Source organism: Schistocerca gregaria, chromosome 3 (genome assembly GCF_023897955.1).
Source record: "Schistocerca gregaria isolate iqSchGreg1 chromosome 3, iqSchGreg1.2, whole genome shotgun sequence".
Taxonomy (NCBI): domain Eukaryota; kingdom Metazoa; phylum Arthropoda; class Insecta; order Orthoptera; family Acrididae; genus Schistocerca; species Schistocerca gregaria.
This window is the reverse complement of record NC_064922.1, coordinates 332,249,205-332,272,726: the sequence shown is the minus strand read 5'-3', so window position 1 is coordinate 332,272,726 and position 23,522 is coordinate 332,249,205. Positions and strand designations below refer to the sequence as shown.

Sequence of the window (23,522 nt, the reverse complement as noted above, 5' to 3'; positions counted from 1 at the left end):
TGAATAACAACACCTTGCCGCCCCCCCTTCCCCTCCCAGACAACAGTATCTTTTAGTGTTCACTTACTGCACTTAAGATGTACAAAAGCTGAAAATTATAGTTAAAAACTTCTAGGACTTGTAGAAGGGAGCGAGTAGGTAATATTTTGAACTGGAACCCATGTCTGGAAACATATCGTTTCCATGCTACTACCATTTGAAAAACATGTTGGTAATGGAACCACTTTTATAAGTAATTGATAAGGCATGACCTACTACATCACTTGTTTTGCATTGTATACTTGTTGTAGTATGCCCTTTTTCTATTCGGGTGTGTCGTGTCTCGTTGGAGCACCAGAGCCATGCATGATGACAATGAGGGTACTCTTTCTCGAAGCCATTGCGTAATTATGGTGAAAAGGGTATGCATTGGACGTGTACATTGTTGAGAATGATCTTGATAAAGCGACAAGCAACTTTTACTTTACCATGAGCTTCGCCATTCATAAGGATTACATCAGTGTGTTATGCAAACATGTACTTGATGATGTTGCCCTAACACTCACAGACATGTGAACCAGACTCGAACCAGGTCAGAGAGGTAGGAAAGATGTCAAATGACAATCAGCCAGTCTGACGTAACCACATCCCACCATGACTACGCTGTTGCTTAGCTACCTAGCAAACACATTTTGGAATGACCTTAGTGTGGAAACGGTACACTTCCGGATGTGGGTTCCTATTCAAAATGTTATGTACTCACTCCAGTCTAAGTTCTAGGAGTTTGCAATGGTAATTTCTGAACACTCTGTGTACACATCAAAGTTAAAATGTCAATGAATTGGTTATGAACCATTTATTAATCTCTTTTTTTTCCTTTAATAAGACTCCACAAAATTGTAAGAGCTTCCTTTCCTGCTACTATGTATGTCACTGAACAACTAGCAAATGCATTGTTTCTGTGGTCAGTTGCTAATTCACTTTCTATGTCTGATGAGATTTTGCTACCTAAAGCATTTTACTACTGCCTGTAGCTAAATAAATACGTTCTTTAAAGTCTTAGCCTTTTTTTGTTCATAATTACAAAGGACATGGCTTGTTTGTTGGCAGTTTTAGTACCACTAGATCAATTAAAAACTGAACATGTCAAATGCATCATCTTTTTGTGACAAGATTTTGGCATTTAATGGTGCCTGAATGGAATGTACTGAGCAAGGGGGCTCAGTAGTTAAGAAACTGGAGAGGATTGGAATTCAAATCCTGTCTGGCTAGCCAGATTTAAATTTTGTGTGGTTTCTAAATAGACGAAATGTGGATATTGGCATGGTACCTTCGAACAGGACGTCTCAAATTTGTTTCCACATTCTTGCCCATCTGGAGTGTGTGCTCTAATGCCCTCATTGTCAACGAGCTGTTAAACTCTTAATCTTTCTTCTTTTTTCTTAATATAATGTGTGGTGTTGTAGTCATTTTCGTGATATTCATGTATCTGAAAACATTGAAAACATAGTTCAGAGCTAAGCAACACTTTTAAAAAAGTAAAATAGTTTAGCGCACAAACTTTGGCTTTGGGTATTGAAATAATTTTGTTGTTGTGTTTAGTCAGTGGAATTGTCTGTTGTGAAAAGGTATCCACAATTGTGTTTGGTCAGTTACATTTCCATAACAGTTTTAGTTCAGTTTGGTGCAAAAGCTTATTTAACATCACTTTTTCTGGTTCTAGGCATGATACGGCAGTTTCTCAGTGATGTTGACTGGGGTGAGTTGGATTATCTTGTGATTGATACTCCACCTGGTACATCAGATGAACATTTATCAGCTGCTCAGTATTTAAGTAATGCTGGGCTAACGGGAGCTGTAATTGTTACAACACCTCAAGAAGTTGCTTTACTGGATGTCCGAAAGGAGATTGATTTCTGCAGGAAAGTCCAAATTCCTGTTTTAGGTGTTGTAGAGAATATGGCTGCATTTGTCTGTCCAAAATGCAAGGTACACAAGTGCATAAGTAAATTTTCAACTATCTGTTATTGCCTTAGACATACTGTTATAAGGTAGCAGGTGTGTGTGCATGTGTGTCTATATATTTGTCATTAAAAATAGCATGTTGATATGATATGATACAGATCAGAGAAAATTAAATAACACAGAAAATGAGGATAAGAAACTATAAAGACATGAAATAAAATATTTAACGATTTATAGATAAGCCTTGAGCTATTATTGAAAAACAAATCTTAAGCTTTTGTTTACTGCAGATTTCTTTATCAGGATTTTACTGAAAACTAGATAGAGGAAAAAGTGTAGAAACATTGAGATATATTTTGGGGGATCATGTTCTCCCATGAGCACAATTATGAGGAATTTTATCTTTTCATTTGTTGATACTGCCACAGTATTTTATTATCATCCATTCTTGCACCTTGTAATATACACTAACCTTCATGAAAGTTGCATGGCCTGTAAAGAGTAGCCTGAATGAAACCCATCTTGTAAGATGTGTAGAACATTGTGACAGTAGTAAGTTATTAACATACAGAGAGGTGGCATTGGTGTAGGCCGATCAGTGCCCTCCCTTGCGTGACCACTAAGCACCAGTGTTACACTACACTGTGTCAAATGAAGTGAAAAATTAAAGGAAGAGCCTGGTATGCTTCATCAAGGTTGTGAGGTACAGTATCAGAATGTAACTTGAGTTTAAGCAGCAGATGATTGTTGCCTGCAAAATGGGTAAAATACTGATTGACAAAATATACTTTTGGGCAAGTTGAGCTTGAGTTTGGCCTACAGCAATGGCGACATATGTATTATCTGCATATGTGGTGACCAAAATCTGGTAAGTTCCCTGGTTGGGCATCATAACATAGAAAATCCAAGTATTACAGTTTGGGGTGATATCAAATACAACGTGCAGTCTTGACTTATACGTAATGAAGGTAGTCTGAATAGCAACTGCTACATCAAGGATGCAACATGTACATATCAGATATGATATATAGGGTATTTGGAAATTCCTGTTACAAACTTCTAGGATGTGTAGAGGGGAGTGAGTAAATAATATTTTGAATAGGAACCCATGTCCAGAAACATACCGTTTCAACACAGATGTTTAACTGATCCACTTCTGCTTGAGGAATGGGATTAGGCATGACACAGTACAATTATTATGTAACTGTCCAAAGGAAACTAAAGAAACATCCGCTTATCATTAAAGTGTGTTTGTTTTCATTAAAATTTAAACATTGCATGTTTACTTTATTCCAAAGCAAAAAAGAACCCACCATACTGTACATACAGTCAGCAGTACTAATGCAGAACAACAATGACTCGATGTGGCGACTACTGCCATTGTTACAGACACTGTATCAACGAAGTATGTTCTGGTACACACTCTCCATCCCAGCTGGTGTCTCTTCATTTTCCAGTGCAGCTGTCAGAATTGATGCCAGCTGATCTTCCTCTGTCTCTGCAGGAGTCTTGTAAATTAAGCTTTGCATAAAACTATGATAAGTGGATGTTTCATTATGTTTCCTTTTGATTTGTTACCTAAAACTTGTACTGCATCATGCCTAATTAAGTTCCTCAAGCAGAAGTGGATGTGTTAAACATCTGAACTGAAACCATCATAGAATGAAAATTGTATATTTCCAGACATGGATTCCTGCACAAAGTATTATGTACTCACTCCCCTCTACAAGTCCTTGAAGTTCATAATGGGAATTTCCGAACACCCTGTATAATTCTGTAATTTTAATCTTTTGTGTTATCACATTCTTAATTTGTAGTATTAGGTTCATTTCATGTTACTGTAAGGCCTTCTAAAAACTAAAACCCAGAATATGTTGTTCCCTGTTCATCAGTGCAGTTTCTTGCATCCCAACTAAACCAATTGAAGGGTCAATGGAAGAACGTGTTAACCCTCAGTTAGATTATAGTAGCCCCTTTATCAGTTGTATTTTCAAAAGTATCACATGCTGGTACTGATTAGTACCACATACACCAATAGGAAATGCTATTATATAAATTATTTTGTCACATAATATTTAGGTTCTAGTCTTTGAATTCAATTGATCATATAATATGGTGACTCAAAATATTCTCTTGTTAGGAAGCCTCATTATTTGTCTATTGGAGTTCTAATCTCTGATTTTATAATTTGATATAAATATAACTGAATACATGAAAAGATAGGAAGAGGAGGACGGAAAAGCCTATAAGAAATGAGGCAGCAAAAGAGGAGAGGTGAACAAAGGCTAAGAAATGGAAGAAGTATGAAAAATGTGTGAAGTTAAAACAAATAGAAGAAAAAGGTAGAAATGAAACATAAGCAAACACCTTAATGTAACAGAGTGATGTAGTGTACTAGTTTGGTCCCATATTGCAAGTGATACTTGTGTATTTATCTACAAAATCTTAAGACATAACACTAGATGGAAAAACTCTGTCTTGTTCATAACAAAATACAACCAGTTTCAAAGTGACCCTTGTAGTGAAATAATAAGTATGTCTCTGGTCATGTTGCTGCTAAATACATATTCTCTTTGTTAGTGTCTTAATTGCTAATGTCAGTGATGATTTCAGTTGAGGTTACCTTTTCTTGTAATTTAATGTTATTCTTCTATGAATTTGTATTCTTACTCCATGTTCATACTGGCGATGTGTGATATTTTGTTTCAATTGTGAAATAACTTTGAACATTTTATGTGGGAGTTACTCAGTAAGGTCAGGAGGGGAAATACTCCATTTTATCCCTATGATTATCAGTATGGCAGTTCGGCAAAAATATGGAAACGCTGTGAAAAATGCATGCTTCAACATAAATGCTGATACTAGCTGAGCCTGTAGGTTGGGCTCTTGTATTTGACCATGAGTGACACCTGTACAATGTCCTCAATACATTTCAAGTTTCAATCATGGTCAGAAAAGTATTCTGTGTAGTTGTGGGTGCATTGTGTCGAAGTTAATTGAATTCGAATGTGGTCAAGGATTATGTGGCCAACTTGGCTGATCATGTCCATCCCATGGTACAGTATTTGTTTCCAAAAGTGATGCTGTGTTCCAAGACAACAGCTCCCTTGATCACACAACTTGTTGTCCAGGACTGGTTTTGTGAGCATGAAGCTGAACTGTCACATTTCCCCAGGCCACCACATTTACCAGATCCCTATGTTATTGAGCCTTTTTGATCTACATTGGAGAGAAGAGTGCGTGTTTGCTAACCACCTCCATCACCGTTTCTGAACTTGCCATTATTTTGCGGGAAGAATGATATAAGTTTCCCGTGAAACCATGCAGGACCTGTGTATCCATTTCGAGATGACTTGAATCTGTTTTGAATGCCAACAGTTTTCCTATGCCATATTAGGCATGGCAATGTGTTGTGTTTTTGATATTTTCATATTTTTGTTCACTCTGTGTGTATTTCTCAAACTAATGGTGATGATTAGATATTTGTTGATCATTTCACATTTTACATAAAATAAAGGGAAGGGAACAAATCACCTACAGAAAGGGATAGGAAAAAATTGTTTTATGGCCAAATTTGGTGCTATTCTTTGCCGATTTTGGTGTTATTTTTTGTTAATGTCGTCGTTTCTGCCAAATTCAGTGTCCTTTTTCGCCAGTTTCAGTGTTTCTTTTGCCAAATTAGGTGACCTCTTTTGCCAGTGTCACTGTTATTTTTTTGCTGTTTTTTGTGTTTTTCCTTTTGCCAATTTCGGTTCTAATTTTGACGTCACATCGTAGTTCACTACACGGGAAATGAAATGTCATATTAAGATTATAAATGAACCTCAATTTTGAGGCAAACATCTTTAAATGGAAAAATGACAAATTTCACAAAACTTCATAAAAATCATCTATTTTGCATTATTTCACGAAAACTGCCAATTTCACATTATTTTTTGCATTAGGGTTTTTGTGAAATTTTCCTGCCCTTATCTAAAGCTGACTGATGTGTGGCAGATATAAACAAGCAACGGGAAACAATAGCTTTAGAGCTCTTGCTCTCTCTTTGCTGGAGGCATAGGCATTCATGCCTACAACAACACAGACAATCAGAAGGCACACGCCTATGACCGTGGAGAGTCAGCATCGCTGTGAACATGGATGTGTATGTTTGGGTATCTGTGTGGTTTTGTGTGTGTGAATATGTGTGTTTCTACTAGAGAAAGAGCAAGAACTTAAAATCTTGTACACACAATTTTCTGCTGAGTGTTAGGTGCCACACATCAGTCAGCTGTAGGTGAGTGGTAGCCTCCTCATAATTGATGTGATGAGTTATAGACTTTTTTGTGTGGAATGAGTAGTTGTTAATGAGACTTTTCTGATTGACACCACAAGTTCATGTATTACTTATTTGAATAGTTTGTGCTGTGTATACATTACCAAATTTTTTTTTTAAAAAAAGAAAGTGGACTGTCTGTGAGAACATTAAAATTTTGCAGTAAAGTTTTTTTTAAAATGTATTAATTATCATTATAGATAGTTTTGAATTTTCTATATGTTAATACGATTTTCCTAGTCTTATATATTTTTAATTTTTGAGAACACATATGTGATTTTATCTTATAAGACTTATTAATCATGTTTACAGGTGCAGTCAGAGATATTTCCAGCAGCAACTGGAGGCGCAAGGAAAATGGCAGCTGACTTGAATGTTCCATTCTTAGGCAGTCTTCCATTAGATCCTCTTCTTGCTCGTGCCTGTGATGAAGGCAAGAACTTTCTCACTGAGGTCCCCCAATCCCCTGCTGCAGTTGCATTTGCTTCTATACTGCATGGTGAGTAAATATTGATCATAGTGCTGCAGGCTCTCACTTTTACAGGGTGCTTCAAAAATGACCGGTATATTTGAAACGGCAATACAAACTAAACGAGCAGCGATAGAAATACACCGTTTGTTGCAATATGCTGGGGACAACAGTACATTTTCAGGCAGACAAACTTTCGAAATTACAGTAGTTACAATTGTCAACAACAGATGGTGCTGCGGTCTGGGAAACTCTATAGTACGATATTTTCCACATATCCACTATGCGTAGCAATAATATGGCGTAGTCTCTGAATGAAATTACCCGAAACCTTTGACAATGTGTCTGGCGGAATGGCTTCACATGCAGATGAGATGTACTGCTTAAGCTGTTCAATTGTTTCTGGATTCTGGTGGTACACCTGGTCTTTCAAGTGTCCCCACAGAAAGAAGTCATGAGGGTTCATGTCTGGCGAATAGGGAGGGCAATCCACGCCGCCTCCTGTATGTTTCGGATAGCCCAAAGCAATCACACGATCATCGAAATATTCATTCAGGAAATTAAAGACGTCGGCCGTGCAATGTGGCCGGGCACCATCTTGCATAAACCACGAGGTGTTCGCAGTGTCGTCTAAGGCAGTTTGTACCGCCACAAATTCACGAAGAATGTCCAGACAGCGTGATGCAGTAATCGTTTCGGATCTGAAAAATGGGCCAATGATTCATTTGGAAGAAATGGCGGCCCAGACCAGTACTTTTTGAGGATGCAGGGACGATGGGACTGCAGCATGGGGCTTTTCGGTTCCCCATATGCGCGAGTTCTGTTTATTGACGAAGCCGTCCAGGTAAAAATAAGCTTCGTCAGTAAACCAAATGCTGCCCACATGCATATCGCCGTCATCAATCCTGTGCACTATATCATTAGCGAATGTCTCTCGTGCAGCAATGGTAGTGGCGCTGAGGGGTTGCTGCGTTTGAATTTTGTATGGATAGAGGTGTAAACTCTGGTGCATGAGACGATATGTGGACGTTGGCGTCATTTGGGCTGCAGCTGCAACACGTCGAACGGAAACCCGAGGCCGCTGTTGGATCATCTGCTGCACTAGCTGCGCGTTGCCCTCTGTGGTTGCCGTACGCGGCCGCCCTACCTTTCCAGCACGTTCATCCGTCACGTTCCCAGTCTGTTGAAATTTTTTAAACAAATCCTTTATTGTATCGCTTTTCGGTCCTTTGGTTACATTAAACCTCCGTTGAAAACTTCGTCTTGTTGCAACAACACTGTGTTCTAGGCGGTGGAATTTCAACACCAGAAAAATCCTCTGTTCTAAGGAATAAACCATGTTGTCCACAGCACACTTGCACGTTGTGAACAGCACACGCTTACAGCAGAAAGACGACGTACAGAATGGCGCACCCACAGACTGCGTTGTCTTCTATATCTTTCACATCACTTGCAGCGCCATCTGTTGTTGAAAATTGTAACTACTGTAATTTCGAATGTTTGTCCGCCTGAAAATGTACTGTTGTCCCAAGCATATTGCAACAAACGGTGTATTTCTATCGCTGCTCGTTGAGTTTTTATTGCCGTTTCAAATATACCGGTCATTTTTGAAACACCCTGTATATGAGATCTGTTCAAAAAATTCTATAACTTTGTGCACAAAATTTTTCTACACTTACCTTTTGCTTACTGTGCATAGTCTCCTTCGAAATACTCTCTTCCACAATTTATACTCTGCTCCCAAAGCTGTCTTGGTACGCCTCTTGTTGGATTATGTGAAGTGCCGTCTATGAATTTTCTTTTATCTCATCTATTGTTGCAAATCTTCATCCTTTCAATGGGGTTTTCAACTTTGGAAATAGATAAAAGTCCACAGGGGCCAGGTCTGGAGAGTGCGAAGGATGATGCAGCACACAGATTTTGCTCTTTGTTCAGTAGTCATACACCAACAGGGATGAATGTGCTGGTGCATTATCATGTTGCAAGAGTCATGAATTGTCTTGCCACATTTCAGGCCATTTCCTTCTCAATTTTCACACAGGCATCACAACATTTCCTGTTAGCACCATTGATTAACAGTTTGTCCATGTGACATGAATTCGTAATTAACCAGTCCTTCAAAGGCAAAGAAAACTATCTGCATGGCTTTGACATTTGAGCTCACCTGACAACCTTTTTATTGGTTGTGGGGGATATTTCCCAACCCATTGTGAAGACTGAACCTTGGTCGTAACATCATAACCGTAGACCAACATCTCATCACCAGTTATGATTCTCTTAAGAAACGCCTTGTTCTCATTTGCGTGATCCAAACGCTCTTCACAGATTGTGAGGTGAAGGTTTTCCGCTGTGGTACGAATGTCGCAGTAACACAAAGCATTCCTAGGTGATGTGTCAGGATTGCATTACATGATACAACTGAAATGTTACATTCTACTGCAAGCGCTTAGGTAGTCAGTCTTTGATTAGCATGAATAGTTTCCTTGATGTTTGGACATGAGCATCATTCGTAGATGTCAAAGGGCATCCTGAATGTGGGTCATCTTTAACTTCCATCTGACCATGAAGACTGGTTTGATGCACCATATTTTATTAAGTGTATGAAGCAAGACTTTTCTTTTCGATTACAAGAGATGGGATATTTAGATTGATACTTAGTGTTGGGTCATGTAGCTGAGACCTTTTTTTCAGTTTTTATCCTCTTCATTATGGAAAAGTAGTTCACGAGAGTATGGTGAGAGATACATAGATACAATGTTAGCTGCATTCCTATGTAATTTCGACAACTCTTCTGAATGAACATCATAATAACATCTTAACAAAGGAGACAATAGAACCTGCTTTGAAAACTGGAAAACTGTGAGAAATGGCAGTTAAAGAACAATGTGCTATAGAAGTAAAAAACTGTTTTTAGGCCCTAGAAACATTAGAATCAAGAGAGAACATGGAGGGAAAGTGGAAAGACATTAAGTCCATGGTACTAAGTATGACGGAGGATACATTTGGAAGAAAGAAGAGAATGAAGAAGAGAAAAAGGTTCAGCAGGATATTTCAGAAGGCTACAGAAAAGACAAGAAAGCTGGGTGAGAATTGACTGGATGACAGTGCGAATGAGCAGAAAAAGGAACATTTTTTCGACAATAGAAAGGAGATGAAGTGAATCTTGAGAACAGAGAAGAGAATATGAGGTGGTACCCAAAAGGAACTGATTTTTATTTTTTTATTTTTAAACTTATTTATTCACATTTTAACCATGAACCTTCAACCCATTCAAAGTGCTCTCTGCTTGCTTTATTCCATTTTTCAAAACATTGTTTAAATTCATCTCCCACATGTGCCATCTCCCACATGTGCACAAGATGAGATACAATAAACATCAGTATCATACTCCCAGTGTTTTTCAAACAATTTTCTTAAGAATAAAAATGCAATCTATTGTCGATTGGTTTGGTCAAAAGCCAGTTTGGTATTCCTTTATGTTGTTGTCTGTGAATGGTTGTAATTTTCTTGGTATTGATAGACAGTACCCTGTAGGTTATTTCCAGCAAGTTGATGATACCGTTGTAGTTACCACATCCCACTTTGCTTCCCTTCTTGTCTATCAGTCGTATTATGACCAATTTCCATTCTTGTGGTTATGTCTCATTCTTCCATACCAACTAGATCAGTTGGTATCCAAGTGTAATCTCTCACCTCTCCCTTTGATTAATTTGCCTGTAATTCTGTCCTCCATTGGGGCTATTTTGTTTCTGAGTCTTTTGATTGAAATCTTCACATCTTCTTCAGTTGTCTCTCACTCTTCTTCATCTTTTTTTCCTGCATTGTCTGCAGGTAATATCTCATTGAAGTCTGTGCAATTCAAGAGTTATGTTCTTCCCATTATGACAGGAGTATCATCATCATCATCATCATCATCATCATCATCATCATCATCATCCCTCCATGATCCCCTATTCAGTGCTAACATTGGTGCCTCTTCTGGTGTTAAACTTATTACTTCAAAATCATTCTTAACCGAATCCAGGTACCTTCTCCTTGGTCTGCCCTGACTCCTCCTACCCTCTACTGCTGAACCCATGAGTCTCTTGGGGAACCTTGCTTCTCCCATGCGTGTAACATGACTCCACCATCTAAGCCTGTTCGCCCTGACTGCTACATCTATAGAGTTCATTCCCAGTTTTTCTTTGATTTCCTCATTGTGGACACCCTCCTGCCATTATTCCCATCTACTAGTACCTGCAATCATCCTAGCTACTTTCATATCCGTAACCTCAACCTTGTTGATAAGGTAACCTGAATCCACCCAGCTTTCGCTCCCATACAACAAAGTTGGTCGAAAGATTGAACGGTGCACAGCTAACTTAGTCTTGGTACTGACTTCCTTCTTGCAGAAGAGAGTAGATCGTAGCTGACCGCTCACTGCATTAGCTTTGCTACACCTCGATTCCAGTTCTTTCACTATGTTGCCATCCTGTGAGAATATGCATCCTAAGTACTTGAAACCGTCCACCTGTTCTAACTTTGTTCCTCCTATTTGGCACTCAATCTGTTTATATTTCTTTCCCACTGACATTACTTTCGTTTTGGAGATGCTAATCTTCATACAATAGTCCTTACATTTCTGATCTAGCTCTGAAATATTACTTTGCAAACTTTCAATCGAATCTGCCATCACAACTAAGTCATCCGCATATGCAAGACTACTTATTTTGTGTTCACATATCTTAATCTCACCCAGCCAGTCTATTGTTTTCAACATATGACCCATAAATAATATGAACAACAGTGGCCAGGTTGCAGCCTTGTCTTACCCCTGAAACTACTCTGAACCATGAACTCAATTTACCGTCAAGTCTAACTGCTGCCTGACTATCCATGTAAAGACCTTTAATTGCTTGCAAAAGTTTGCCTCCTATTCCATAATCTCGTAGAACAGACAATAACTTCCTCCTAGGAACCCAGTCATATGCCTTTTCTAGATCTATAAAGCATAGATACAAATCCCTGTTCCACTCATAACACTTCTCCATTATTTGCCATAAGCTAAAGATCTGGTCCTGACAACCTCTAAGAGGCCTAAACCCACACTGATTTTCATCCAATTGGTCCTCAACTAATACTCGCTCTTAACTTTCAACAATACCTGAGAAGATTTTACCCACAACGCTGATTAAAGAGATACCTCTGTAGTTGTTACAATCTTTTCTGTTTGCATGTTTAAAGATTGGTGTGACTACTGCTTTTGTCCAGTCTGATGGAACCTGTCCCGACTCCCAGGCCATTTCAATTATCCTGTGTAGCCATTTAAGACCTGACATTCCACTGTATTTGATGAGTTCCGACTTAATTTCATCCACCCCAGCTGCTTTATTGCACTGCAATCTATTGACCATTTTCTCCACTTCCTCAAATGTGTTCCTATTTCCATCATCATTCCTATCCCATTCTACCTCGAAATCTGAAACATTACTGATCGTATTTTAACCTACATTGAGCAACTCTCCAAAATATTCCCTCCATCTGCCCAAGGCATCCACAGGATTCACCAGCAGTTTTCCTGACCTGTCCAAAGTACTTGTCATTTCCTTCTTACCTCCCTTTCAAAGACTGCTAATTACACTCCAGAATGGTTTTCCAGCAGCTTGACCCATAGTCTCCAACCTGTTTCCAAAGTCTTCCCAAGATTTCTTCTTGGATGCTGCAATTATCTGTTTGGCTTTGTTTCTTTCTTCAACATAACTTTCTCTGTGTACCTGAGTTCTAGTATGTAGCCATTTTTGATACACCTTCTTTTTCCTTTTACAGGCTGCCTTGACTGTGTCATTCCACGAAGCTGTTTGCTTCTTCCTGCTTTTACACACTACTGTTCCAAGACATTCTTTAGCCACTTCTAGTACTGTGTCCCTGTACCTTGCCCATTCCTTTTCCAATGACTGTAATTGACTACATTCAACTAACTGGTACCTTTCTGAGATTGCTGTTATGTACTTGTGCCTGATTTCCTTATCCTGAAGTTTCTCCACTCTTATCCTCATACATATGGACCTGACCACCTGCACTTTCGGCCTCACAATCCCAATTTCACTGCAGATTAAATAATGATCAGTGCCATCAAAGAATCCCCTGAATACACGTGTGTCCCTCACAGCCTTCCTGAATTCCTGATCTGTTATTATATAGTCAATGACAGATCTGGTTCCCCTGCCTTCCCAAGTATACCGGTGAATGTTCTTATGTTTAAAAAAGGAGTTTGTGATTACTAAGCCCATACTGGCACAGAAATCCAAGAGTTGTTTCCCGTTCCTGTTGGCCTCCATACCCCCTCCAAATTTACCCATAACTTTTTCATACCCTTCTGTTCAATTTCCTATCCTGGCGTTAAAATCACCCATGAGCAGAACACTGTCCTTGTCCTTTACTCTAACAACTAAATCACCGAGTGCCTCATAAAAACTATCCATCTTATCTTGATCTGTCCCTTCACAATGCGAATATACTGACACAATCCTAATTTTCTTGCTAGACACTGTCAAATCTATCCACATCAGTCGTTCTTTTACATACCTTATTGCAACTACGCTGGGTTCCATTTCTTTCCTGATGTAAAGCCCTACACCCCATTGTGCTATTCCTGCTTTGACTCCTGACAGGTAGACCTTGTATTCTCCCACTTCCTCTTCTTTCCCACCCCTTACCCGAATGTCACTAACAGCTAAAACATCCAGCCCCATCTTACTTGCAGCCTCTGCCAGCTCTACCTTCTTCCCAGAGTAGCCCCCATTGATATTAATAGCTCCCCATCTCATTACCATTTGTTTGCCAAGTCGTATCTTAGGAGTCCCTGGTTTGTCAATTAGAGGTGGGACTCCGTCACCTCCAAAGGTCCGAGGCATTTTGCTCTGATTGTTGTCAGCATCATATTTAAAGTACCAGGCAAGCAGGTTGCTAGCCTTACTTGCCCTGAGACCCATTGGGTATTACCCCTAACGGTTGAGGGACTAACCGGTGGATTTGGTAGTCTTTGCCGTATGAGCACAAAGGTGACCACGACTCAGAATATGTCCGAGATGCCCTGCCTTATTCCAAAGTAACTGGTATCCCGACTGTCGGGACCACTTACTTGGCCACTTATATGTTGCCCGTGGTTCATGAACTAGGACATGACAACAGGAGCATGGAGCACTATAAACACAGAAAATTATCTTTTACTCTAAGTACAGATGACATTAAAAAAACAATGAATACATATCTTTCTGGTAGCAGTTGACTATAGAAGTTCTTTGTTAAGACAAATTCAGAAGTTATGAATTTTCCAGTCAGGCTTCACATTATGAATGATAATTACAAAGTTCAAAATCCTGGCCAACAAATACTTGAGGACATTGAATAGGAAGTACAAGAACAGTAACAAGTGAGTAGGACAGAAGCTGCTCTCATAACTTAAATACATCTGCTGCAGGACTTTGTAGTGCGTGCTTACTCACAGATGATTGATGGTGGCATAACGGTGGCATAACAGCACTGAAGCAGCACCCCTTGGCCATGGCAGTGGTTTTGAGAAGTGCAGTGGTGACTAGTGCCATGTGTATTTGGATGTGCAGTTGATAGGCAGTGGTCGATACCACAATATCTATAGTCTGTTCTTCATTTTTTACAATGTTTATGACAGCATCCACAGGAAAGCCTATACAATGCTCTGTGTGACTTTAGAATCCTGGAGAATCTAGTAAGAATGGTGCAAACTTGTGTGGATGGATGAAGGTAAGCAGTGCATTTCTAAGAGGTCACATAAGAAATGTTCAGATTGAGATGGGCCTCAGACCAAAAGATACTCTGTCATATGTTCTGTTCAGCCTCATATTAGAGAAAGTAGTGAAGGAATGTAAGCAACAGGAGTGGGCTGAAGTACACATTGATGATGATTTCAATTGTCTTCCATACACAAATGATATGGTACTGCTAAGTGAATCAAACCATGAGTTGAAAGAAATGTACCAGAAAATGGACAACTATGTACCAGAGGCTGGGCTAAAGGTGAATCATCACAAAACAGAGTGCAGCAGAAAATGGTATGCTAAATAAATTTAATTCATTTTGTAGGCTACACAGTTCTGTAAACCTTGTCTTGTTAGATTGATGGAGTTGCGCAGTATTTTGTTTGTAAGTCTTGAAGGTAACTGTAGCAACGAAATGCTTTTGATAAATGCTAGGTTTACTGTAGTGAGCTGCCTTTCACATAGACAGTGTTTCTCCATGAATGCAATTAGGAAGAAGTCAAGAGCAGGAAGAATTTTTTGCGTAGATGGCATGAGGTTTAAGATAGTTCACCAGTGCAAATACTTGGAATCTTGGTTTACCAGTGACAAAAGCATAGAAACAGACATCAAGGAAAGAACAGGAGGGGATACAAAATGCATGTATTTCCTAAGAGAGATTCTCTACTTAGATTCAGTATCAGCAGACTCGAAGATGAGACACCTGGAGGAAATGAGCACAAGACAGAAAGGAATGGAGGTATTTTGTGGTGGCAAAGTGCAGGGCCTGTGACTGCTTTATACGTATGTATGTATGAGCAGATTTCAGTCCTGCGAACCTGTTAGTTATAATTGCATTTCCAAAGACCCAGTATCTGGTGCAGCAGAAAATGGTATGCTAAATAAATTTAATTCATTTTGTAGGCTACACAGTTCTGTAAACCTTGTCTTGTTAGATTGATGGAGTTGCGCAGTATTTTGTTTGTAAGTCTTGAAGGTAACTGTAGCAATGAAATGCTTTTGATAAATGTTAGGTTTACTGTAGTGAGCTGCCTTTCACATAGACAGTGTTTCTCCATGAATGCATACATTTTGCCATATACGTTAGGTAGGAATAAGCAGAGCCTCTCCTTGAACTGACAGATTTAAGGAAGGAAGGCCAAGTCCGCAACCCATTTCTTGTCACTGTGTCTCTACTAATTGCCAGCCACTGTAACATACAAGGTAAATCAGCACCATATGCTGTTTCCAGATCTTCCAAAAATCCCTTGAACTGGCAGTGATTGACACCATGGTGCCTTACAAAATTCATACATTGTACCATGACCTTTGTGATGTCACCACACTGCACATTTTCTGCACAAAGGGCTTCCTGGTGGGTAAAACAGTTGTCTTTCTCAGATTTGGTCTTGATTTGTTTCTTACAAGAGACAAAACCTCGTTGACTCAGAACTATGTGTGGTGCACCATCTGTCACCACAGAATAGAGCTTGACCCATGGCAAACACATTTTCGATAGATTCACACACCACCTAAAATATATTTTGACCTGCAGTTGTGGAATCCATAGCTACATCATCTAAAAGTTCCTAGAAAACTTGTAGCTCTGAGTCAACACACTGCACAAATATTGCAAGCTACACGTAGTCTGGTGTAATTCTTGAAGTTTTCCCGGCTCACTGAATGTTCTGCGAGGTTTTGAGGTTGCAGCTGGATCGTGTTGACTTCTTGCCACAATATTTCGGCTAGCAACTGTTCAGTCATCTTAATGCGAGTGTCTACCTCTGGAGACTGCTAGTTCACGCTGTTGGCTTTCACTCCTGGCACTAAAAACAAACGTCAGATTTTGCCAGCTTGCCTTTCACAGCCCAGTAAGTCAGCCGTAGCTGAGCATTGTATTATCACAGGACACTCTATGGACTATTCTGCCACAAAAATGTTGGCCCTAGCAAGATTGTATTGGGATTCAGTGATTAAAGAATTTTTGGAAATACGTCTAGCACAAGATCTTGTAAATCATGAAGGTGACTTTCAACTGGACAATACTTGGAGTCCAGTGGTCTCTTTAATTTCTTCTTAGAGAAAACATTTTATTCATAAAGACACGTCTGGCGACATGTGACATTTATTTTTAGCACCACGAGTGCATTCTAACACAGGGTGGACATTTAGTTTCATTTTTACGTATGTGCCTGCATGTCACAGAAGGAACAGTATTTGCAGATTATGTGGATTTTGGTAGAGGACACTCCTGAGATGGCCTCTAATGTGCATGCGTCTCCGCATCAGTTTTTGCTTTGAAGCTGACATTTGTGAACTAGCAGTCTCCAGTGGCTGATTCTCACCTGAAAATGGTGACTGAATGGTTGCCAACCGAAATATTGTCAATATGATCCAGCTGCAATCCCGAACATCATAGAATAGAATTACATCAGAGGTTTCATCAAGTGCTAATGAGTAAGAAACAAAATTCTGACCTTTCTCCTTCAGTTGGTCTTCCATATAGGCACACATGCCTCAAATCAGGCAATAAAGTATTTGTTTGGACAGGCAAAAGCCTTCAAACTTCATTATCTCTCCTCATGGAGCAATCGAGACTGATGCACATGAAGAACATGCACCAAGTCTATGATATGGATTTTTTCTGTCTCAAATTACCTGTTTCTGTACTTTGCCCTTCAGTGTGGCAATAAGTTGCTTCCTTGCACTGCCGACCGGCTCTTCAAAATGTGTGATGTGATGGCATATGTTGTAACAGAGAATATTGTACTTCTTGATTGTATTAAGTATTTTATAGCACACTAGGCACTGAGGCAGCCCACTTTTACCAACAAGTAAGAATAGTGCTTACCAATGGATGGAAAATGGCAGTGGGATTTTTTGAGAAGACATCATTATAGTTATGTTTGCTATGAAGTGCAAAGTTTTAACATATGATGCCATGAATTGGGTGTCCATCCAAGTGTGCCCACAGAGCAATGCACAAACACAGCATAATAGGACTACCTGGTGGGCTGCCTATCCACCTGGGCCTGCCCATGGGTGAGATGAGGAGTGCATGCAAACATACCATGCATGATGGGGCAGCATTGGAATAGCCTAGTTTAAGTGCCTCTGTGCACATTGTAATTAGTCTAATCTTTTGCTTAGGTTCCTATGGGAGCAATATGTATGGGGCTGAAGCATATCCCTTGCTATTATTCCAAAAGAAGTGCCCAAATGTGTGAGAATTGTAATTAAGTTGTTTAAGCATTACTATTAGTTACAGCCTAACCATCACTTCAGAAATCGCTACGTATTCCGACAAAACCATAGTTGTACACCACTTGATAACGTCTTCTTTCAAAACCTACTCGCTGTATAGTTATTGTTAGGATGGCATTGTTAGAAGACAAAGTAGTAGTAGCACAAATTGCTCAAACTTTTAACATCCCCTACCAATTCAGAATTAGGCAAACCAAAGCTCAAGGAAGTTTATTGCCTAATGGTTATAAATATTGTGGTTCTAAGCATTACTTGAAAGTCAACACCTTCCCAATGACATTGTATTTCCACTAAACATTTTTTCAACAGTCATGTTGTTTTATTAAATGTAAATGGTGGAAATCAATAATTACAGTACTGCAGAAGCAAGATTCTGAACATTGATAATTTGAAGGGACCAATAAAAATTATAATAAACTGTCTGTTTAAGCCAAACTGTATAGCAAAGTGTGGGTACAGAAGTCCTTGCGCACACCCAGTGGCCTACAGTATTGTTAAGTCCAAGGTGACATACAAATAAAGAGAATTAATGTTGCCACTCACTGCACAGTTGAGGTGTGCAACAATCAACAGGCACATAATCAAGATCAGAATTATTGCTAAGCTTTTGGGCAAGTCCCTTCCTCTTTCTTTCTGTCTTTATCTCTGCCTTTGACAACTATGTTGTACTGATCGTGGTGCTGTTGCCCAACTGGAGTGAGAAGTTGTGTCATGTGGGGAGAGTGAGAGGACTTGGAGGAGAAGGGGAGCAGGAGAGGTGGAGGGAAGGCAAGCTGACAGTTGGGATGGAGAGGCAGGAAGGGAATGGGTTAGGATTGTGGCACTGGTTACCTGAAAATAGTTCAGAAAGAGTATGTTGCCTGTAGAACATGATGAAGTGAGTTATGAGGAGGGATAGGGTGCAGATGAAACAGGAAGAGAGAACTGTGTGGAGGACACTGCAGGTGTAGATTATAGGAGTGAAGTGGGAGACATGAGGACAGGGTGGTGGAGAGTGTGGGACAGGGCATAGTGGAGATCATGAGGCCAAGAGGACTGCAGGATCTAAACATGGGTTGTAAGAACTGTTCCCATTTACCATAACTCAGAGGAGCTAGCATTGCAGGGGAGGATCCAGGTGATACATGTTGCTGAAGTGGGTATTGAAGTGGAACATCTGCTCAGTGTCAAGTATGCCACTGGCTTGTCCATTGCTGTTTGACACAGTTTTGGTGTGTCCATTCGCTCAAGGGGATAATTGGTTGGGGGTTGCATCCACATAAAAGGCTGTTCAGCTTAGTGTGTGGCACTGTAACAATGAGTGAAATATTATTTATGAGCCTTGCTCAGCGTGTTAATACAGTGAATAGTTACCTTTACTCCTTCCATTGTTTGTATTCTACTCAGGACTTCCTAGCATCATGTTAACACTTTTTACTATTTTTTGAAAAAAAAGGTGAAACTTTGGTAATGACATAGGACATTAATGGATGTGGATTATGAAACAGTTGTCGGAATGTTTTGGAGGAAGTTTTTGCAAGATGTTTAGAACTAACATCAAATCCTACAGCAAACTTCTATATTCTTGAAATATTATCCCCATAAATTGACAATTTGAGTTTCTCCAAAAATGATTTTGTAACTCTTTAGTGAATATAAATATGCCGAATAAACTAGTTTATTCATTTTTAAATCACATATAACAATAATCATGCATACTTCACATGTAACTTAACTAAAGCACTATATTAATTCTAAGGTTTGGTTGTCCAACTAAGGTTGTGATCTATGTCTAATGCCGGAAACTTTTCATTATCTACTTTTCATATTTCACTAAACAATGGAAAGTCCAAGATAGAGTAGCAACAGTATGGAAAGTATAGATTGCTACTCACCATGTAGAGAAGGTGCTGAGTTTGTCATGCACAATTAAAAGGCTGCTAAACATTTGCCAAAAATGTCCTTCTTCCAAAATAGAGCATGCGTGCATGCATGCGCGCGCACACACACACACACACACACACACACACACACACACACACACACACACCAGCACAAGTAAAACACACACACATACACACGCACACACACACACACACACACACACACACACACACACACACACACACACACACACACACGGTTACTGTCTCTGGCTGCTGGGTCCTGACTACAGACTGCATCTGCTTCTGATGTATGCAGCAATCTAGGGCGGGCAGTGGGGATAGAAGGTGGTATGGGACATGAAGTGGGAGTGATGGTAGGGTAGGTTAGGGGTGAGGGAGGATGTTGTGCTGTTTGTGGGAGCATGCAGGGATGTTGTGGAGGAAAGGCTGTTAGGTACAGAGTTGGGAGACTGTGCTTTTTTTGGGGGGGGGGGGGGGGGGTGATAGATATAATGGAGGGAAAAGACTTTAGTGTGTTGGTGGAATAGAAGGTGTGTGTAATGCTGAAGTGGGAACGGGGCAGGTTAAAGATAGAGAGAGGACAGAGGTTAGTGAAGATTGAGGCCAGAAGGTTACGGGAATGAGGGATATGTTGTAGGGAAATTTCCTGCCTGCGCAATTCAGGAAAGCTGGTGTTGGTAGGAAGGATCCAGATGGTGTCAGCTGTGAAACAGACATTGAAGTGATGCACATTGTTTTGAGCAGCATGTCCAGCAACTGGATGATCGAGCTGTCTCTTGGCCATAGTTTGGCAGTGGCCACTCAAGTGAACAGACAGCTAGTTAGTTGTCATGCCCACATAGAAAGCAGGACAGTGATAGCAGCTTAGTTTCTGTATCGGATCACAGCTTTCACAGGTAGCCTTGGACTTGATGGAATAGGAGATGCCTGTGACAGGATTGGAGGAGGTGATAGTGGGAGGATGTATGGGACAGGTCTTGCATCTAGGTCTATTGGAGAGGTATGAGCCATGAAGGAAGGGTTTGGGAGCAGGTGTGGTACAGGGATGGACAAGGATATGCGTAGGTTCAGTTGGTGGTGAAGTACCCTTATGGAAGGGGTGGGGAGCATGCTGGTTAGGCTTCTCCCCACTTTAGGGCAGAACCCTACTACCCTTACCATTCCCTGCTACTTACTGCCTCCTTACCCACACCACTCAGTTCAGACAGCTTTATGGATCAGACACAGCTTACTGCCTCCTCACCCTCACCAACCAGTTCAGATAGCTTTATGGATCAGACACAGGTGCAGTCCATGTGTGTGTGTGTGTGTGTTTGTGTGTGTGTGTGTGTGTGTGTGTGTGTGTGTGTGTGGTCACACTCTATTTTGGAAGAAGCACCTTTTTCTTCAAAAGCTTAAATGTTCAGCAAGTTTTTCATTGAGCCTAACTGCAACTCAGCTTCTCCATGTGGTAAGTAGCAATCTACCCTTTCCATATATTTCTCATGTTTCATCATTTCAGATGATGATTTTTATATCTCGTGAGATCTACGAAAAGTACTGAATTGCATGTGCTGAGTCGCGTCAAAATCATGGTAATCCATTAGCCTTTAACCATTTGTTCTTTTCAAGTACTTCAATATTAGCAATTTCAGTGGGAGGTCTTGGTTTCACGTCCAGAAGGAATAAACTGATAGATCTAAAATGAATGTGATAGGCGTCTAAAGCATGTAATTGACTTTTGAGTCACTTCGTTGCATGGACATAAAGGAAACACTCTTCACTTCAGATCATCATGTGTACTTGACTACTTTGCTTTCACCCCTCTTCTCCTTTTACTGTCGTAAGATCCACCAACTGACATCTTGCCTTTATCTAATTAATTGGAGTACATTGGATCATTCATTATCTCCTCCTAGCAGAAATCTTAAGTACGGGTGTAACTCCAGGACATGATAATATACTTTTGTGATTTGCTTGCGTAGTAGGCACTATGCTTGATAGTTCATTTCATGTAGTTCTCTCATTCGAGCCAAACTTAAATGAAATGCTCATTTGCAGTTTTGAGTAGTAGCTACGACCTCTGTGAAAATGTACATACTTAAAATATGCAATGTGAACAGTAGTTATGTGTTTAATATATAGCATAAAATGATATTTTCCACTAAATGAATTCGATTTTATTCATTGTTTCATTGTTGCAGGCATCACAACAGCATGTGAAAGTAAGCCAAGTGCCATGGATATTGGCTAACAATTTTCACGAACAAAATCTCGAAGAAGTTATACGTATCTGTGATAAACATTACATATGTATATAATATTTTTTATTCATAGCATCGTGCATAGGTACAATTTCACTGGCTGTCACTTGCTCATACGTGTTTGAAATTGAGTTAATGCAATTTTGAATCCTGATTTTTCATGTATTTGTTTTGCATTTGTTTGAGAATAGAAATATTTTGAGTACATATGAGTTTTCTTTTGTAAAAATCCTAGATTTTATATGTATAGAAAGAGGAGCTACCTTACTGAAGGAAAAAAATGAAGATTTATGGTGAGTACATCAAAGGCTCTTCATATTTCAGTCCCATGGGTTCATACCAATTGCTTTCCAACTTACATAAACTTTAGTCCATAACAGATTTGTAAAACCCACAGCTAGAGTACGTTTTGATAGAATTGGTGAGCACCAGATACGTAAGAATCAAAGACATTACTTATTCTCTGTTGTACTATGCGAGGGTTGGAACTTTAATAGTGGAAACTATTTATTTACAGCTCATACAAAATAGATATGTGTTTCAAAGTTTTACTGACCTTCAAAGTAGTCACCAGCATTCTGTATAACCCATTGCCAGTGATGTGGAAGTCGTAGGATACTCTTAGCAGTGCCATTTGCATTGACAGCTCGAGTGGCGCAGTCTATTGTCCAACAAATTTGTAGTAGTTCTGAATCAAATGCCGGAAATGCCTTTGATGTCATAAAACTCTGGGGAATACCAATTTTCCTTGTTGGGCATGAGCAGTTGCAGTCATATGGTACATTCTGAAGACACTGATGATTATTGGATTAGGCTCTAGACACGTGCCGCCTAGAGTGTTGTTACCAGTTTTTGCTCTTTGTTACCTTGGACAGAGACATGTGATGACATGCATGATAAAACCCTACCATTCTAAATTGGGGTGTGCAACTGTTCTGGACAACCTGATGGATGCTGCAAGCCACATTTGACATCGCCGTGTGGTGCAAAGATTTGCAATCATAGTACTTTGTCATCTTGACTGAATCCTCATGAATGCAATGATCTCTCTGATTTATAGTGAAAGTTTTCTGCCAACAGTATCTGCAGTATAATGGTTAAACTGAGCTTCTACAGTTTCAGCAGGTTGTCTGCCAAACTGTAACCGTAACTTGTTTACTAATTCATTAATAGTGCCTGTTTCCCTTTGAGTGCCAGTGTATTATTTCTGGTTGTGTGCAACGAATTCTTGGCGGAGCTAGATTACTGGTGGTACCTGCAAAACACTCACTACACTCTTGAACCCACACCAAGATACCGTATCCTCTTTACAAATTTGACCTAAATTTCTAGGAATGCGAAAGGAACTCAACTGTGATACAAGGGACGCTGCATTCATTGAGGCATTAGCAGTGCAGCATTAGTCTCCTGTCAATATTTTCGACGGCATGTTTGGAAATAGTATACACCAGTGGCAGTGCACAAGAAAACCCCACTTGGACCATTTGTTGAAGAAATATTCTTTTAGCTGAAGTACACAAGTTATATATGGAGCTCAAAGCGATTTTATTGCAATATTCTGTTTTATAGCATTATCATTTGTACACATAATTATGTTATTAAAAATAAATAAATAAAAAAATGTAGACACGTGAAATCTTATCACAT

At 39.7% G+C, this 23,522-nt stretch overlaps 1 protein-coding gene across 1 annotated transcript in view; it reads left to right on the top strand.

The window, feature by feature from the left end:
* The window catches only part of LOC126354857 (cytosolic Fe-S cluster assembly factor nubp1-like), a 50,243-nt gene extending 28,163 nt beyond the window's left edge, over positions 1–22,080 (top strand). The window contains exons 7-9 of the mRNA XM_050004846.1: positions 1,703–1,968; positions 6,572–6,758; positions 21,816–22,080. Of these exons, the coding sequence (XP_049860803.1) occupies positions 1,703–1,968; positions 6,572–6,758; positions 21,816–21,865 (503 nt within the window). The 3' untranslated portion in view covers positions 21,866–22,080. The remainder of the gene's footprint in view (positions 1–1,702; positions 1,969–6,571; positions 6,759–21,815) is intronic.
* Positions 22,081–23,522: the final 1,442 nt, after the last annotated feature.